Source organism: Crocodylus siamensis, chromosome 9, assembly GCF_052110815.1.
Source record: "Crocodylus siamensis isolate JL-2025a chromosome 9, ASM5211081v1, whole genome shotgun sequence".
Taxonomy (NCBI): Eukaryota; Metazoa; Chordata; order Crocodylia; family Crocodylidae; genus Crocodylus; species Crocodylus siamensis.
In genome coordinates this window covers 42,537,027-42,550,415 of record NC_143403.1, presented here as the reverse complement: position 1 = coordinate 42,550,415, position 13,389 = coordinate 42,537,027, and the positions used below count along the sequence as shown (strand labels likewise).

Sequence of the window (13,389 nt, the reverse complement as noted above, 5' to 3'; positions counted from 1 at the left end):
GTGCCACCCCCTTGCTGATTTGGCTGTAGCACCCCAGTGGCCCTGCTGCTTGCTGCTGACCGGCCAGCACCGTATTTAAAACGATGGTTTTCAACTTCCTGCTGATTAGGAGTGAGTGGTTGGGGCCCCTTTCAATCAGCCAAGGGGGGTGAAATCTGCAAGATTAAAGGAGCTGCTGTTCAGTCCACTTCCACCATGAATTTGGTAGGTCCCTAGCTATACTGCTATAGCTGTGTCTAGAGGTGCGGGTTTAGTGATGCTGCTTTTTTTTCTCTCTTTTTTTTTTTTTTCCCTCTCCCTGGCTTCGCCTAGAGTGCTTTCAAAATGACTGACTATACTGGATAAGGCCTGCTTATAGTGGGAGAAGAAAGTTCTCAGGGAAGGATGCACCAAAGTTATTCTAGTGGTTTGTTATTATAAAACTTTCCCTTGCAGACAGCCTTTCCTTTGAAATTTCTTATAGAATCTTGCCTGACTCCTCTAACACACAAAAAAAAACAAACAAACCAGGAGAGGGGACTTAAGGAGGCTTGTAGACTTTAGCACTTGCTGCATTTAGGCTATTAGTGAAGTGTTTAACTAGAGGTCCCAGCTCACCACTTGGCCCCTTGCCTGTCAAACTGCAGTGGAAGGATGGGCTGCCCCTGCCAGGGCTGCAGACTGGACATCAGGTGAACCTTGCTTTAGTAGGGAGCTGAAATTAAACTATTAAAACAGGTATCTTATCTGCCTGAACTGCCTGTATTGGCAAATACCCAAATCAGTCTAGATTTCCTTGCTGTAACTGTCAGCTGGACCCATTCAGGCACAGAAACAACCTTACAGTGCAGTAGCCCAGAGCTGTAACTTTTGTAACATTACATACCAAATCGCTTAGCTGAACGTGGGGAGGGTGAAGATCTGTTTAATAATAATCATGGTCTCTTGGTTCTCCCTCTTCTGGTGTTGGTCTGCTTGCCTCCTCAGGTAAGGGGCCTGCTCGTCTTATGTCTCCAGCCAGCAGTTTCTCAATTATTGTCTCTACGGGCAGAGGGACAGCCTGCTCCAACTCTTCTTTTGGGACTTGGTAAGCCAGGTAGATGTGTTTGTCCATTGTCAGGTTGTCAATAGTGGGATCAATTGCATACAAGGCTGTCTTCAGATCATCCACTTTCACCTCTCTGTGTTCGAAACAGATTCCTTTTAATAAGGCAGCAGACACTACTGATTAGCTTATCTGCTGATGCAGGCCTGGGAATCCTGGCCTGCAGCTCAGAGACCCTTTCCATAGTTCTTACCTTTATCTTACTTATGCCATAGAGAAACCAAGTGGAAATTAAACATCACCAGGGATGGAATCCCACTGACTAATAACCCAAACCCTGTGTACTTGGGGGTTACGTTGGACTGACCAGTTACCTTCAAAGCACATTTAGAGAAGACAAAAGGGAAAGTCAGTGCCCACAGCAACATACTTTGAAAATCGTTCACCTCAAAGTGAACCCAGCTATCGTACAAACCACTTGTATTTCCTTGTGTTCAACTGCAGAATATTCATGTCCAGTATGGGAACAATCAGCTTGTGCCAAGAACCTAGGACCAGTTCTAAATGACAGCTGTCATGAAATGACAGGATGTCTAAAGCCAACACTAAAAGATAGCCTGTACTTACTGGCTGGCATTGTACCACCTGATATCAGAAGACATATAGTGAGCCAGAAAGAAAGATTGCAGCAGATGGAAGACTCCAGGCATCAATTCAGTGGTCACAAAGAAGTAACTAAATGTTTTAAAACATGGAAGAGTTTTGCGACCAGTGTTGCACTGTTAAACATGATGGTTGACAAGGCATAACTGAGGTTATAGACAGAAAGATTACATGCAATCAGGTGCTCTGGAAATAGATCTGGAACCCCTGGAGGACCTTCCCAGAGGGGCTGATCTAGGCTGGCCAATATGGCCATGCCTGAATCACCTGCACATGCAAACCTGAAGTTCAAAAACAGACATGAATATATGCGAGTACAGTGAAGTGCAGACTACGAAGCACCTGCTTTGACTCCTTGGTGAGACCTGTATGAAGGAGGACCTTGCTGCAGAAATAGAAAGAGCCATTCTTGTGCATGGTTCTGGAAAAACATCTAGTTTATGGCAAGGACACAAGAAGAAAATGATGACCTTTGACTGCTTCCATATTCTGTGTCCTTTTCAGAAATGCAAAAATCTAGAACTCTTGGTTCAGAGATGATACCTTTTTATTAGACCAGCTGAGAAACTGCAAAAAAACCCCTATATTCTTCTGCAAGCTTTTGGGCTCGCATGCCTTTCATCAGGCTCAGGGAAAGTTAAAGGTTTACCTTTAAAGATTACCACCTTTAACCTTCCTTGAACCTGAAGGGTGTGTGAACCCAAAAGCTTGCAGAAAAATACATATTTTTTGTAATTTCTCAGTTGGTCTAATAAAAGGTATCTCTGAACCAAGAATTCTAGATTTTTGCATTTTGTCTCTCACCAACATGGCTACCAAAAACATCCCTTTTTCTTTTCAGACACTTGTGCAAGCTTAATGTTTAATATGCTTAGAAGCCAAGCACTCCAAAAGCTGGATGGCAGAATTTGGTATGGCTAACTAGTCTTAATTGCCCCTGTCCCTTTTTGCATCTGCACTGTGATGTGACTATTAATGGCATATTCATATTATTTTCCCCAAAGAAACCTGCTTTTCTTGGATAGGATGGACAGTACTCGGTTCCTAGACAAACACAATTTTGTGTTATCGGTCAGTGGGTGGCCAAAGGCCCCCTTTACTGCCTGCTGCTCTGAAGCTGGAATTAATTTCCTCAGATACTTTTTGTGTGGTAGTCAGGCCAAGTGCTTCACACTGTGGTGATACCTTCATAATTTTTATGCTCTTCACACGCACCCTATGGCATAACTCATCTTGCAGGCAGGGGAACTGAGGCAGAGAAAGATAAAAGCTAGGAGCATCTGCTAGTTTTAGGTGCCCAGTTCTGAGGTACCCTGGCTAGTTTTTCACAGTATTTGGCATTATAGAGCTCTCTGTGGTCAAACCTCAGTGTCCTTGGCTTCAGCCACAGTTGTGAGTGCTTAGTTCTTAGACAAATCAGATCTAAGGGTCCTAAGTGGAGCACCCAGAGTGCAGAACACACAACTGCTGCCTACATGAGGAAAGTGTTTTAAGTGACTTGCCTAGTGTTTACAAGGGAACCTTCTGGGGCAGAGGCAGGGACAGAATTCAGTTCTGCCTGGCAGTCTGCAACTGCTGTAACTGCAGGGGTTCTAGGGACAACAGTCTTTTCTCACTGCGTGGCTTGGCTTCATCCCTAGACCAGATCCCTTTAGGTACACTGAATGCCACAGGCTGGGGTCCTGTAGAAGAAAATAACATGTCGGTGTGTAATTAAGGTGTGTGCACAATGTGTACAAATTAAATTCTCTGTTCTGGCATTTCCTAGCTTTTGAATAGGTCTTCATGGCCTGTGTGCTACTTGTTACTGACCAGGAATATACTGTCCTCTGGATCACAGGGGTCTGCAGTAATTGTTTACAATATTAAGCCACTTTAAATTAAAAACTTTTGAAAACAAGAGCGAGTCCCATTTCCCTACTGCAGGGAAGATCATTAAGCAGCACCCTTGTGTGCTCTAGTGTGCTGCTGTGAATGTGCTACAAGCACAGGCTTGATCAGAGTGGTTCCTGCTACTGCCAGTCTCCACCAGAAAATGCATCTTTGCATGTGACCCAAAATAAAATTGGAGTTGCACATCCTGGTTTACACAGACACACCAAAGGGTGCAGGGTGTGGAGCAGGGTGAGCAGGTAGAAGCTATGTGCTCCTTAGCAGTCATTCCACACATTTGCAATCAGGAGCGTTCTCCTGAAGGTTGCAGTGGTGCCTTTGGCTGGGCAGGGCCAGCCGTGACAGCTGCCTTCTTGCCTTGCTAGGCTGATTGCCTGCCCCAACACCCTTGTCTGCCTCATCCAGTTGCTGCATCTTGTCTTTAAAACTGTGAGCCTTTTGAGGCCGAGGCTGTTGCTTATGTTAGTAATGTTTCTCACGCAGTGGACCTTAGCCTTGTTGCGATCATTGGATCTTACTGCCACGTGGCCTCTGGGTCGTGCTGTTGCCAAAGCTGGCTCAGTCTTTGCTCCTTCCCTCCCTCTAAGGTGTTCTCTTTACTTGCAGACCCTGGCTCCCTTCCAGGCAGGAGCTCCCACCCCAAGGTTCTCCCCAGATAAAACAGCAGTGATGTTGGACTCAACGGCTGCAACACTTACGTGACATGTGCCAGCTCATTCTGTAGCTCTCTCAGATAGTCCCGCTTCTCGGTAACGTACTGGTTCCAGACCTTCACAACAAAGGGCTCAGTGTTCCCCTCTGCATCCTTCAAGAGACCAGAGCCCATTAGTACTGGACTATGGCTCTCATGCACTGCTCTACTCCAAGCCCCAGGTGGATGTAGGCAGCCACACTGCCATGGGTATACGGAAGGCCTTGGAAAGGGAGATACTTAATGCACTGGTGGAGCATCCTTTCTGCCAGCAGCACCTGTTCAGTTAGCTCTCCAGCTGGCAGAGCCAATCACTTGGAGTAATGTTAACAAAAGTTCTTGGCATGTCTATGCATTGGCAGAAAGACCAAGGCTCCAACAGAATCAAGCACTTAGTTCACACATCTGTGTTGGGCAGAAGCTCTCTAAGCACTGCTGAAGTACTAATGAATGAAACCTCTTTATGCTCTAGGGCAGCAGACAGCAGCATCCCTGCTACCCAGAAGACAGAAACTAGGGTAAGACTGACAGAGGTAGAAGCAGAACTCTGGATCTCGGACTGTCCTTGTCCTTGGGAATCTAAGCTGCTTCAGAACTGCTTCATTTCAGGCAAGGTCTGAGCCCAAGCAAATACTCAGGACAAACTGGCATCTAAGTTAGCTTAACAGCTCAAACCAGCAGCTTTTGGTAAAAAAATTTCCCTTCACCCATTTGTTTCTCAAATTTACATCTAGGTGTACTGTGTACCTGCAAACAAGAGGGCCACTGTCAACATCCATGTTTTCTGATGTCTTTATTTAAAACTGAAGAATGGCTGTGCCAGCAGCATCAGTCTTGGCTTCTGCTCCATTAAGGCAGATTACCAGCAAAAACCTGCTTCTAAACCTGCTTTTGCTTTGTTCTGATGAATACGGGCCTGGGAGGCATTTGTCAAAATTAATATAAATATTTAAGCCTCAGAAACGCATACCACATGTGCTCCTCCCAGGGTTTGTTGGAGGGGCTCACAACAGTTGTCACATTGCTCCCAAAGGGGTTGGAATACAGATTCTGTAGTTGGCTTCCAACCCTCATGATCTTAGCTAGTCACCATATTCCAGAAGGTGTAAACAAACCCCAAACAACTTTACACAGGGTGTGTTTACAGGTGCACTTTAATGTGCAGTAGACTATTTTACTACACATTACAGCATCACATAAAAACTGACATTAGGCTAATGCACAGTACAACAATACTGCGCATTGTCACTAAAAAAGCATGCAAACGTGCTACTGCGCATTAGCACAGCCGAATGTGCATGAATATAGTACCTCACATTGGAGGTGCTAAATTTAATGCGCATTAGAAACAGTGCATTGGCACATCCAGTCAGCAGAATTCTTTATTACTTGACTCAATGCTTGTGAAGTCCTCACTAGTTCTCCAGGCACCAGTCAGTCCCTTCAGGAAAGATGAGGCCTACAGTTATAATGAGAAAAGCCAAGATGAAAAAAGCCTCAAGGCCTTCTTTTCCCACCACAGTTTGGAACGGACCCAAGCCTCTGCAGGCTGCCTTTAGGACATACCTACTCCAGTGGTGACCCCAGTTACATTAGTCCAAAGCAAAATGCTTGCATTGCAACCATTCTTCCTTCACTGGTGAAACTTCATACAGAATGAGAATTTGCAGCTCACCTCATTGAATAAGGCTGTGTAGAATATGAGGTCCTCAGTGCTCTCTGCCTTGCACTTGCTGGCTTCTATTAGTTCTTGGATGTGCTCATTACTTTTCAGTGGAAAAGCTGCCCTCAGTGCCAGACTGTATCAAGAGACAGGATCATCGCCAGTTAGTTATGTCTGTTGCTGTAGACGTGCACAGAGCACTCATCCCCTCCAATGGCACATGGCCATCTCTGGTAGCACCTAGACTTGCCACTATTCCGGGCAGCAGATTTTCAAGAGCTTGGCATTTGTGAGCAGGGCCTGATTTCCATTCAGGCACCAAAATAATGTCTATTTTCAGCAAGAACTCAGCACATTGGAGTTATATTGGATGCTGATATCTTGCAATTCTGGCTTCAGCTGTGAATGCTGATGGTCTGACAGTGCCCCCGTAAAATCAACAGCTCTGTAACAATGTGTGTAACGCTGCACACATTTTCTCCTGAAGGGTTACATCTATTCCACTTAGATGGCTATGGGACGTCTCCAAGGGAACCTCTTGTCACCTGACAGTTATCACCTTACAATGGAAACAAGATTTGCTGAATGCTTCTGAAAGTCTGCTGCCACCTGTAGGCATGGGCACCTGGAAGTGTGGTTTGGAGTTTTTCAAAAATCATATCCCTCATGGAGACTCATACTGTCACCACTAGGATACTGCATGGTGTTCAGGCTAGGGTAAGCTTGATTCTTATACAGAGGTGTGTCTATAAAGGTAAAGGCTAGATTCTACCCTCAGAGTGGTATTTGTACACAAGTCTGTGGGAAGAAGTTGGCTCTAGAAGGAGAAATTAAAATTGCTCCTAGTGATCTGTGTCCTCTGTCAGCATAGTGCATATACCAGAGACTTAGGCCATGAGTAGAACAGTATAAAAGTACAGCAGGGCTCAAACAGAAGTAGTTTACCCAGCCCACTGGTCTCTCACTTGAACTGTTTACTGGTAAGAGCTCCGCTGTTTGAGCTGTCTATTGCAGTCAGCTCCTTTAGCAAGTTGGATAGCATCTGGTTCAGGCCATGGTACACGCCTTCATCCACCTGTGGAAAAGCAAGGGTTGGGACTCAATACAAACATCAGCTTCCACCTCTGGACTATATTCAGGATGCAGAATCAAGGACAAGGCAGTAAAGGGAAGGTGGACCATGACTTCTGCTGGCACTACATAGAGACAGCCTTCCTCTATAACACCTTCAATCTCAGCATTTTCAAGTGACTTACAAATAGTTAAGAAAGCTGCGTCATGCTTCACCAGGATGTTGTTAAAATAATTAGTTGCAGAACACCCCCCTTTTCCAAAGTGGTTCACATCCCATAACATGCAGGTCCAACAATGTGCAACCCATGCTGAGGTGGGCAATGGTAACAGATAACCAGCATGCAGTACAGCACAATGTGGGCATGCTGGCCAAGGGCACTGCAGCAAACCTTCACTCGAATGAAAGCTGACTGGAGCTCTACTTTTAAGACCTCATGTGAGAAGCCCACATGAAGTGAATATATGTAACTCAGCTTCCTGGTCAGGCAAGGATAGAGGCCTTTGCTGGAGCAGATGGTGCATGGTAACCATGTCTGACCTCTATTTTTGATCAGGGCACATACAACTTCAAACATGCTGGTTCTGTATATTATCAAGAGCAGCTACAGGTACAGGATAACAGTGCAACAGTATGAAGAGCCTAAGAGCTCTGAGAAGTAAAGCCTGAGGCATCCTGAAAGTAGTAATACTTCTAACACCTGCAGAGTTGAGAGGCAGCAAAGGAGCTGGGCCCCTAAATTCCAAGCAACACTAGTAGGGAGTTATGGCTTGTAGCAGAGGAAGGGTCCAGGTGTTCGGAATTTCCAGGGTGACCCACCAAAGTGAAGGGAGTTGTAACAACATAACTGAGCCAAATACGGAGTCCGACTGCCTAGATAGGAGAGGTATGATGGAATCAGGGCATCTAAGAGAAGAGAGGCTGGCAGTAACAGCCTGGCTGTGTGTCTCACACTGTAACATAGGACATGGTTGCTCTCTGACACCTGTTACTGATGTTTACTTCTCCCCCATCCCTAGTCTAATCCCACAAAGTACGGAGTGTCTTCAACCCCACCACTTTCCATGAGATATGGGGGTACTCAGCTCCTCACAGGACTGGTCTCCCATTGACCACTGTCTCGCATTCAAGGGAGTCATGCAGGTGCCAGAGCTGCTCACCTTTCCAGTCAGTATGTCATAGGACAAACTCATGATATGATTTGATCGATATAGCTTAATACTTTCATAGATGCTGTAAGCCATCTCGAAGGCAGAGGCATCTCCATACCTCTTTTGGAGGTAGCTAAGGAAGAACTCAGGAAGGCTGGACTGCCACCCTGTCTGTAAAAAAAAAAAAAAAAAAAAAAAAAAAAAAAGTGAAAGCTCCAGAAACCAATGTGAGACCACTGGGGCTTGATCTCCTCAGAAATGCAGAAGAACCAAACCACCTTCCCTCTCCTGTGCTCATCCGCATATAGGCAGAGCACCATAACTCCAGCATTTTCCTGGGTCTGGAAAGTGTCTGTCACTCCTCACATTTCAACAAAAGAGAGCTTCACAGCCACTTTCCAGATGGGGCTGAGCCCTAAATGTCCCATTGCTTCTTCCCCACTCTTACTCTGGTAGGGTTCTCCATGTCCCTGTTGAAACATGTTTTCTCCCCACTCTACCTCCCAAGTTCTGCCAGCACATTTGGGTACTGATCTGATGGTCAGATACACGAGGGATAGGATTTCCTTCAGAGTCCACCTGTGCCACACCAAAAGCTGAGTACAAACCTATACAACACAGGCAGACCCTGCTGGACAAGTGAGGGGAACTGAGCCAGGTCTTTGTGTAATAGCAGAGCACCTTGACAATGTCACTCTAAAACTGTCTGATCTGTGCTACTGACTACAGTTATGCTTGTAGCTTTCCCACAGCCCCCAGACCTGTACTGGGGTGTGTTTTATGCCTATTAGGCCTGTGAGAATGGCTGGCACAACAGCAGGGCAGCAGGACACTGCACAATCATCCTGGTGTCCTTGTTTTTTATGTGCCATCACTCCCTACATCAGAGCCAAACAGGTCACCCCAGCAGTGGCCCTGGGCCTTGGGGCTGGAGGACAGACTCCTACAACCTCCTCTACTGATGTGTTCAGGAAGAAACACTAATGGACTTTCCAGATGGCAGGATTGTCACACGAACTATGAGAATAGCATCATGTGGTTGTTAGTGGTGAGATAAGGGGGAAAAGAAAACCTGCTGGTGTGCTGAGATTCTCTCTTTCCACAGGTCCTTCAAGATGTTCACTACAGTCTTTTTGTTGAGTTTCCTGTTCTTAACCTGACCTTCATACCTCAGGTACACAGGAACCTTGTCACCCTTGCCCTAAATAACACGAAAGAGATAGACACATCATGAATTTGTATCAAATGGAGCCAGCAAAAAACCCATGTTCACAGAATACAAGAGCTAGGGCTCATTTGTGAGTAATTTTCTGAGGTACAAGCCACCTGAATTCTCTCATCCCAATAGCTTGCGTTAATTGCTGTGGTTTCACTTCTAATGGGAGTATTTAAGTATTTAAGTTTGTGTTATGCAAGTGGCCTGTTTCCCTTAAAGAAGGACTTTCCAGAACTGCTGCTTCAGCCATGGAAGCAGCTTTGGAATTTAAAAAAGGAACAGTCTTCCCTACTTGGCTAGCAGGAGGATGTGTATTACCAACTAATCATGGGAGAAAAGTGCTGCCTATTTGCCACAAGCAGCTTGTCTGTACCAGCCCAGGGAAGACGTCCTGCTCTCTCAGAACTGCTGCTCCCATTTCCTCCAGAAGCAAGTCCACCAGCTGGTTACTGGTCTTCCCCTCTACCAGAAATCTCCACCGGTCCACACCACCAGGAACAACCCCTGCAGGAATAGAAACAAGCAGCTCGCCAGCATGCCACAAGTTGACCATGAAGTTGAACATGAACATCCACCAGAACCAAGATCGTTCACATCCAGGTGATCCACAACCCACAATCTGTGGGGCAGAGCTGTACTGCTACCCAGCATATCCACAGGTGGCAGATAGTGGAATGACCTTCAGGGAAGGTTAGCTGTGAAATAAGCAGGGGTAACTGATGAATAAGCAGTCGCAGACTAAGCAGAGGCAGCACCACCAAGATATGGTGAGGGCAGGAGGTGGAAACATATATCCTTTGATGGATAGATATCCTTTGATGGTGCTGTGACATACAAGTACAGGTCATCACTATAATAAGCATGCCTAGCCCCCAACCTTACGTCTACAAGTCCTCAGTGGTTAAGCAGACAGAAGAAAATGTTAAAAACTCAATGGCTGCAAAGGCAGATCAAAGCTACAGCAGACCAAGATCCTCAGGTGTCTTGATCTCCTTGCCACTGGATCAAGGTCCCTGTATCAGGGCTATCTTGGGCCCTGTTATGGTCCGGAGACTTACCAGACCCAGACATGCTGGGGGACCTACCAGGAGGTGAAGTACCAGCGGCGGGGCAGAGGGAGCTGAGATGATGACATCTGGGGAGGACATGGCAGCCTCCATGGCCAACATGTGGAAGAGCCAAGTCATGGGATCCCAGAGCCGGCTCCTATTGGCTAGTAGGAGCCCAGCCATAAGATAAGGCGGTGCCAACCCTAGAGAAGCTTCTCTGGAAGGTATCAGTTGACTGATTAAACTGCTGGCTCATTCAACAACAATGGGAGAATGTCAGCAGTGTGTGGGGTGCCCTCAAGGCCACCATCATCAGAGCCTGTAAAGAGGCACTTGGATTCTCTACTGGGAAATATCAAGACTGGTTTGATGAGAATGACTGGGAGATCCAAGAGTTGATCAGTTGCAAGTACAAGGCCTTTTGTGCTTGGCAAAATGACACCATCTACAAGCAAAAGATATTGAATCTCCAACAAGCCAAGGCAGAGGTTCAAAAGAGGACCTGCACTTTGAAGAACAGATGGTGGGAAGATAAGACTAAGGAGATTCAACATCTTGCTGACAGCCAAGATATGTGCAATTTCTTCAATGCCACCAAAGCCATCTACTGTCAAAGCACTCAGGGCCCAACCCCTTTAAGATCTAAGGATGGAGACGACCTGGTCAAAAAAACAGGAGCCATCAATACATATTGGAAGGAGCATTTTGAAGACCTTCTCAATCCAGACTCCATTGTTGACAAGAACGTTCTCAAGTCCATCCACAACACCCAGTCAGAGACGATCTCAGAATCCTTCCAACCCTTGCTGAGGTGAGGAAAGCCATCAAACAAATGAAGAATGAGAAGGCATCTGAAGTGGATGGAATCCCCATGCAAATCTTCAAGTGCGGGGAGAGGAACTCACATCACAGCTTCATGCCCTCATGTTAAGGAACCAGAATAATGAGGAAATCCCAGACGACCTCAGGGATGCCATAATTGTGATGATCTTCAAGAAAGGAGACAAGCCCAACTGTGGAAACTATAGAGGGACTGCCTTGCTGTCTACCGCAGGAAAGACCATTGTGAGAACCCTCATGAATTGTCTCCTTCCACTTGCTGAAGAGCTCCTCCTGGAATATTAGTGTGGGTTTAGGGTATCAAGAGGCACAACTGACAAGATATTCGCAGCTCACCAGCTGCAGGAGAAATGCTGGGAACAACACAATCCTCTTTACATTGATTTCTTTGACCTCATGAAAGCTTTCAACTCTATCAGCCAAGAAATGTTGTGGAGGATTCTTCTGAAGTATGGATGGCCACCAAAATTAGTCACCATTCTCTACCTGCTCCATGACAGTTTGTAAGTGGTGGTTCTCAGTAATGGATCTATCACAGATCCCTTTGAGATTAAAATGGGAGTTAATCAAGGCAGCAGCATCGTTCCAGCACTTCTCAGTATTCCTTGCCATGATGCTACACTTGAGCACCAACAAGCTTCCAGCTGGAGTGGAACTAAACTATCAAATGGATCATAAGCTGTTTAACTTCAGCTGACTCGGAGCCAAAACCAAGACAACCCAAACCTCAATCATCGTGCTCCAGTATGCGGATGATGCCATAGTGCAGGGCTGGAAAATTATTTGGACCCACGGGCCACATAGAGAGTTGTGATGATTTGTGCAGGCTGAGTTAGCAACCTCCCTCCCCCTCCAGGCAACAACTCACCAAAAATCCCTATGGAGCTTTGGGCAGGTGGGGAGCAGTGTTTGGGAGGATGGGTGTGATCTGCTCACTGCATGCCCTGCCAGGTGCAGGAGTGTATGGGGGTGGGGCATGTGCATATGTGTATGAGGGCACTGCCTGGGCATTAGTTCCTGGGAGCCAGCTAGGGATGAGGGGAAGGAAGGGGAGGTGTGGGGTGCATGCAGCAAGAGCTCTCCTGGACTGTGGCTGCCCTCATGGCACTCCGCATGGGGCCAAACGATGGGGGCTGCCATGGACTGGGTGTGCTCTGCTGCATTCAGCTGCTCCCCTTGCCTCCAAGGTAGCCCAGAGAAGCTTCCCTCCTGCCTACCCAGAGCCTTCACTGGAGGTGAGGGGAGCAGAGCAGCACTCATACATCTGCAGCTGCACCAGGAACAGCCCTGCCAGAAGCTGTACAAGCTGGTTATGCCCCAGGATGGCAGGGCTGTTCTGCTTCCCTCACTTCCAACTGCGGCTCCTGCTCCTGCCTATGCCCTGGGGACTGTGCCACTCTGGGCAGGCGGGGGAGAAGCTTCAGTTGGGCAGCTCTTGCCCCAGTGTACAGGGCTCCTGTTTCAGCTCCTGGCCACCTTCCATCTGCTCCACCCATCCACAGGTGGCTGCTCAGGCAGGCAGATTGTGTGGAAGGCAGCCAGGAGTTGGAGCTGCAGCCCCATGTGCAGGGGCAGGAGCCACCTGGCTGAAGCTCCCCCTTGCTCAGAGTAGCATAGCAGGGTCAGGAGCCATAGCTGGAAGTAAGGGAGCAGAATAACCCCACTGGCCTGGGCCCCTGGCCAGCGCATGCAGCTTTCAGTGGGGCTGTTCCTGGTGCAGCTACAGCTGGCCAGGTGGTGTTCTGCTCTCCTCGCCTCCAGTGGTGGCTCCTCCCACTCCTGCCCCCACTGCACTGCTCTGGGTGGGTGGGATGGGGAGAAGTTTCAGCTGGGCAGCTCCCACTGGAGGCAAAGGGAGCAGAGCAGCACCAGAAACAGCCATGCTGGAAGCTGTGTATGCTAGTTGTGGCCCGGACCAGTGAATAGGACCAGGAGTGTGGTGCAGGCTGCCTTGACAGAAGTGTGTGGGGTATGACCCCATGTGGCACGCTGTAGGGGCAGCCACAAGCCAGAGCCAGTCCATTGGTGGACTGTATGCAGCCCGTGAGCTGTATTTTGCCTAGGCCTGCTATAATGTGTGCTCACTTGGAAGCAGACATTCAGGCAATCATCAATGTCTTTACTGAG

The 13,389-nt window shown here is 47.4% G+C and overlaps 1 protein-coding gene across 1 annotated transcript in view; it reads right to left on the bottom strand.

Annotated features, from left to right (window-relative positions):
• The window catches only part of TSNAXIP1 (translin associated factor X interacting protein 1), an 85,378-nt gene that overhangs the window by 14,226 nt on the left and 57,763 nt on the right, over positions 1–13,389 (bottom strand). Inside the window, exons 10-16 of the mRNA XM_090063925.1 lie at positions 9,747–9,877; positions 9,230–9,358; positions 8,167–8,328; positions 6,900–7,009; positions 5,947–6,070; positions 4,279–4,385; positions 866–1,160 (exon numbers count right to left, since the gene is read on the bottom strand). Of these exons, the coding sequence (XP_089920051.1) occupies positions 905–1,160; positions 4,279–4,385; positions 5,947–6,070; positions 6,900–7,009; positions 8,167–8,328; positions 9,230–9,358; positions 9,747–9,877 (1,019 nt within the window). The 3' untranslated portion in view covers positions 866–904. The remainder of the gene's footprint in view (positions 1–865; positions 1,161–4,278; positions 4,386–5,946; positions 6,071–6,899; positions 7,010–8,166; positions 8,329–9,229; positions 9,359–9,746; positions 9,878–13,389) is intronic.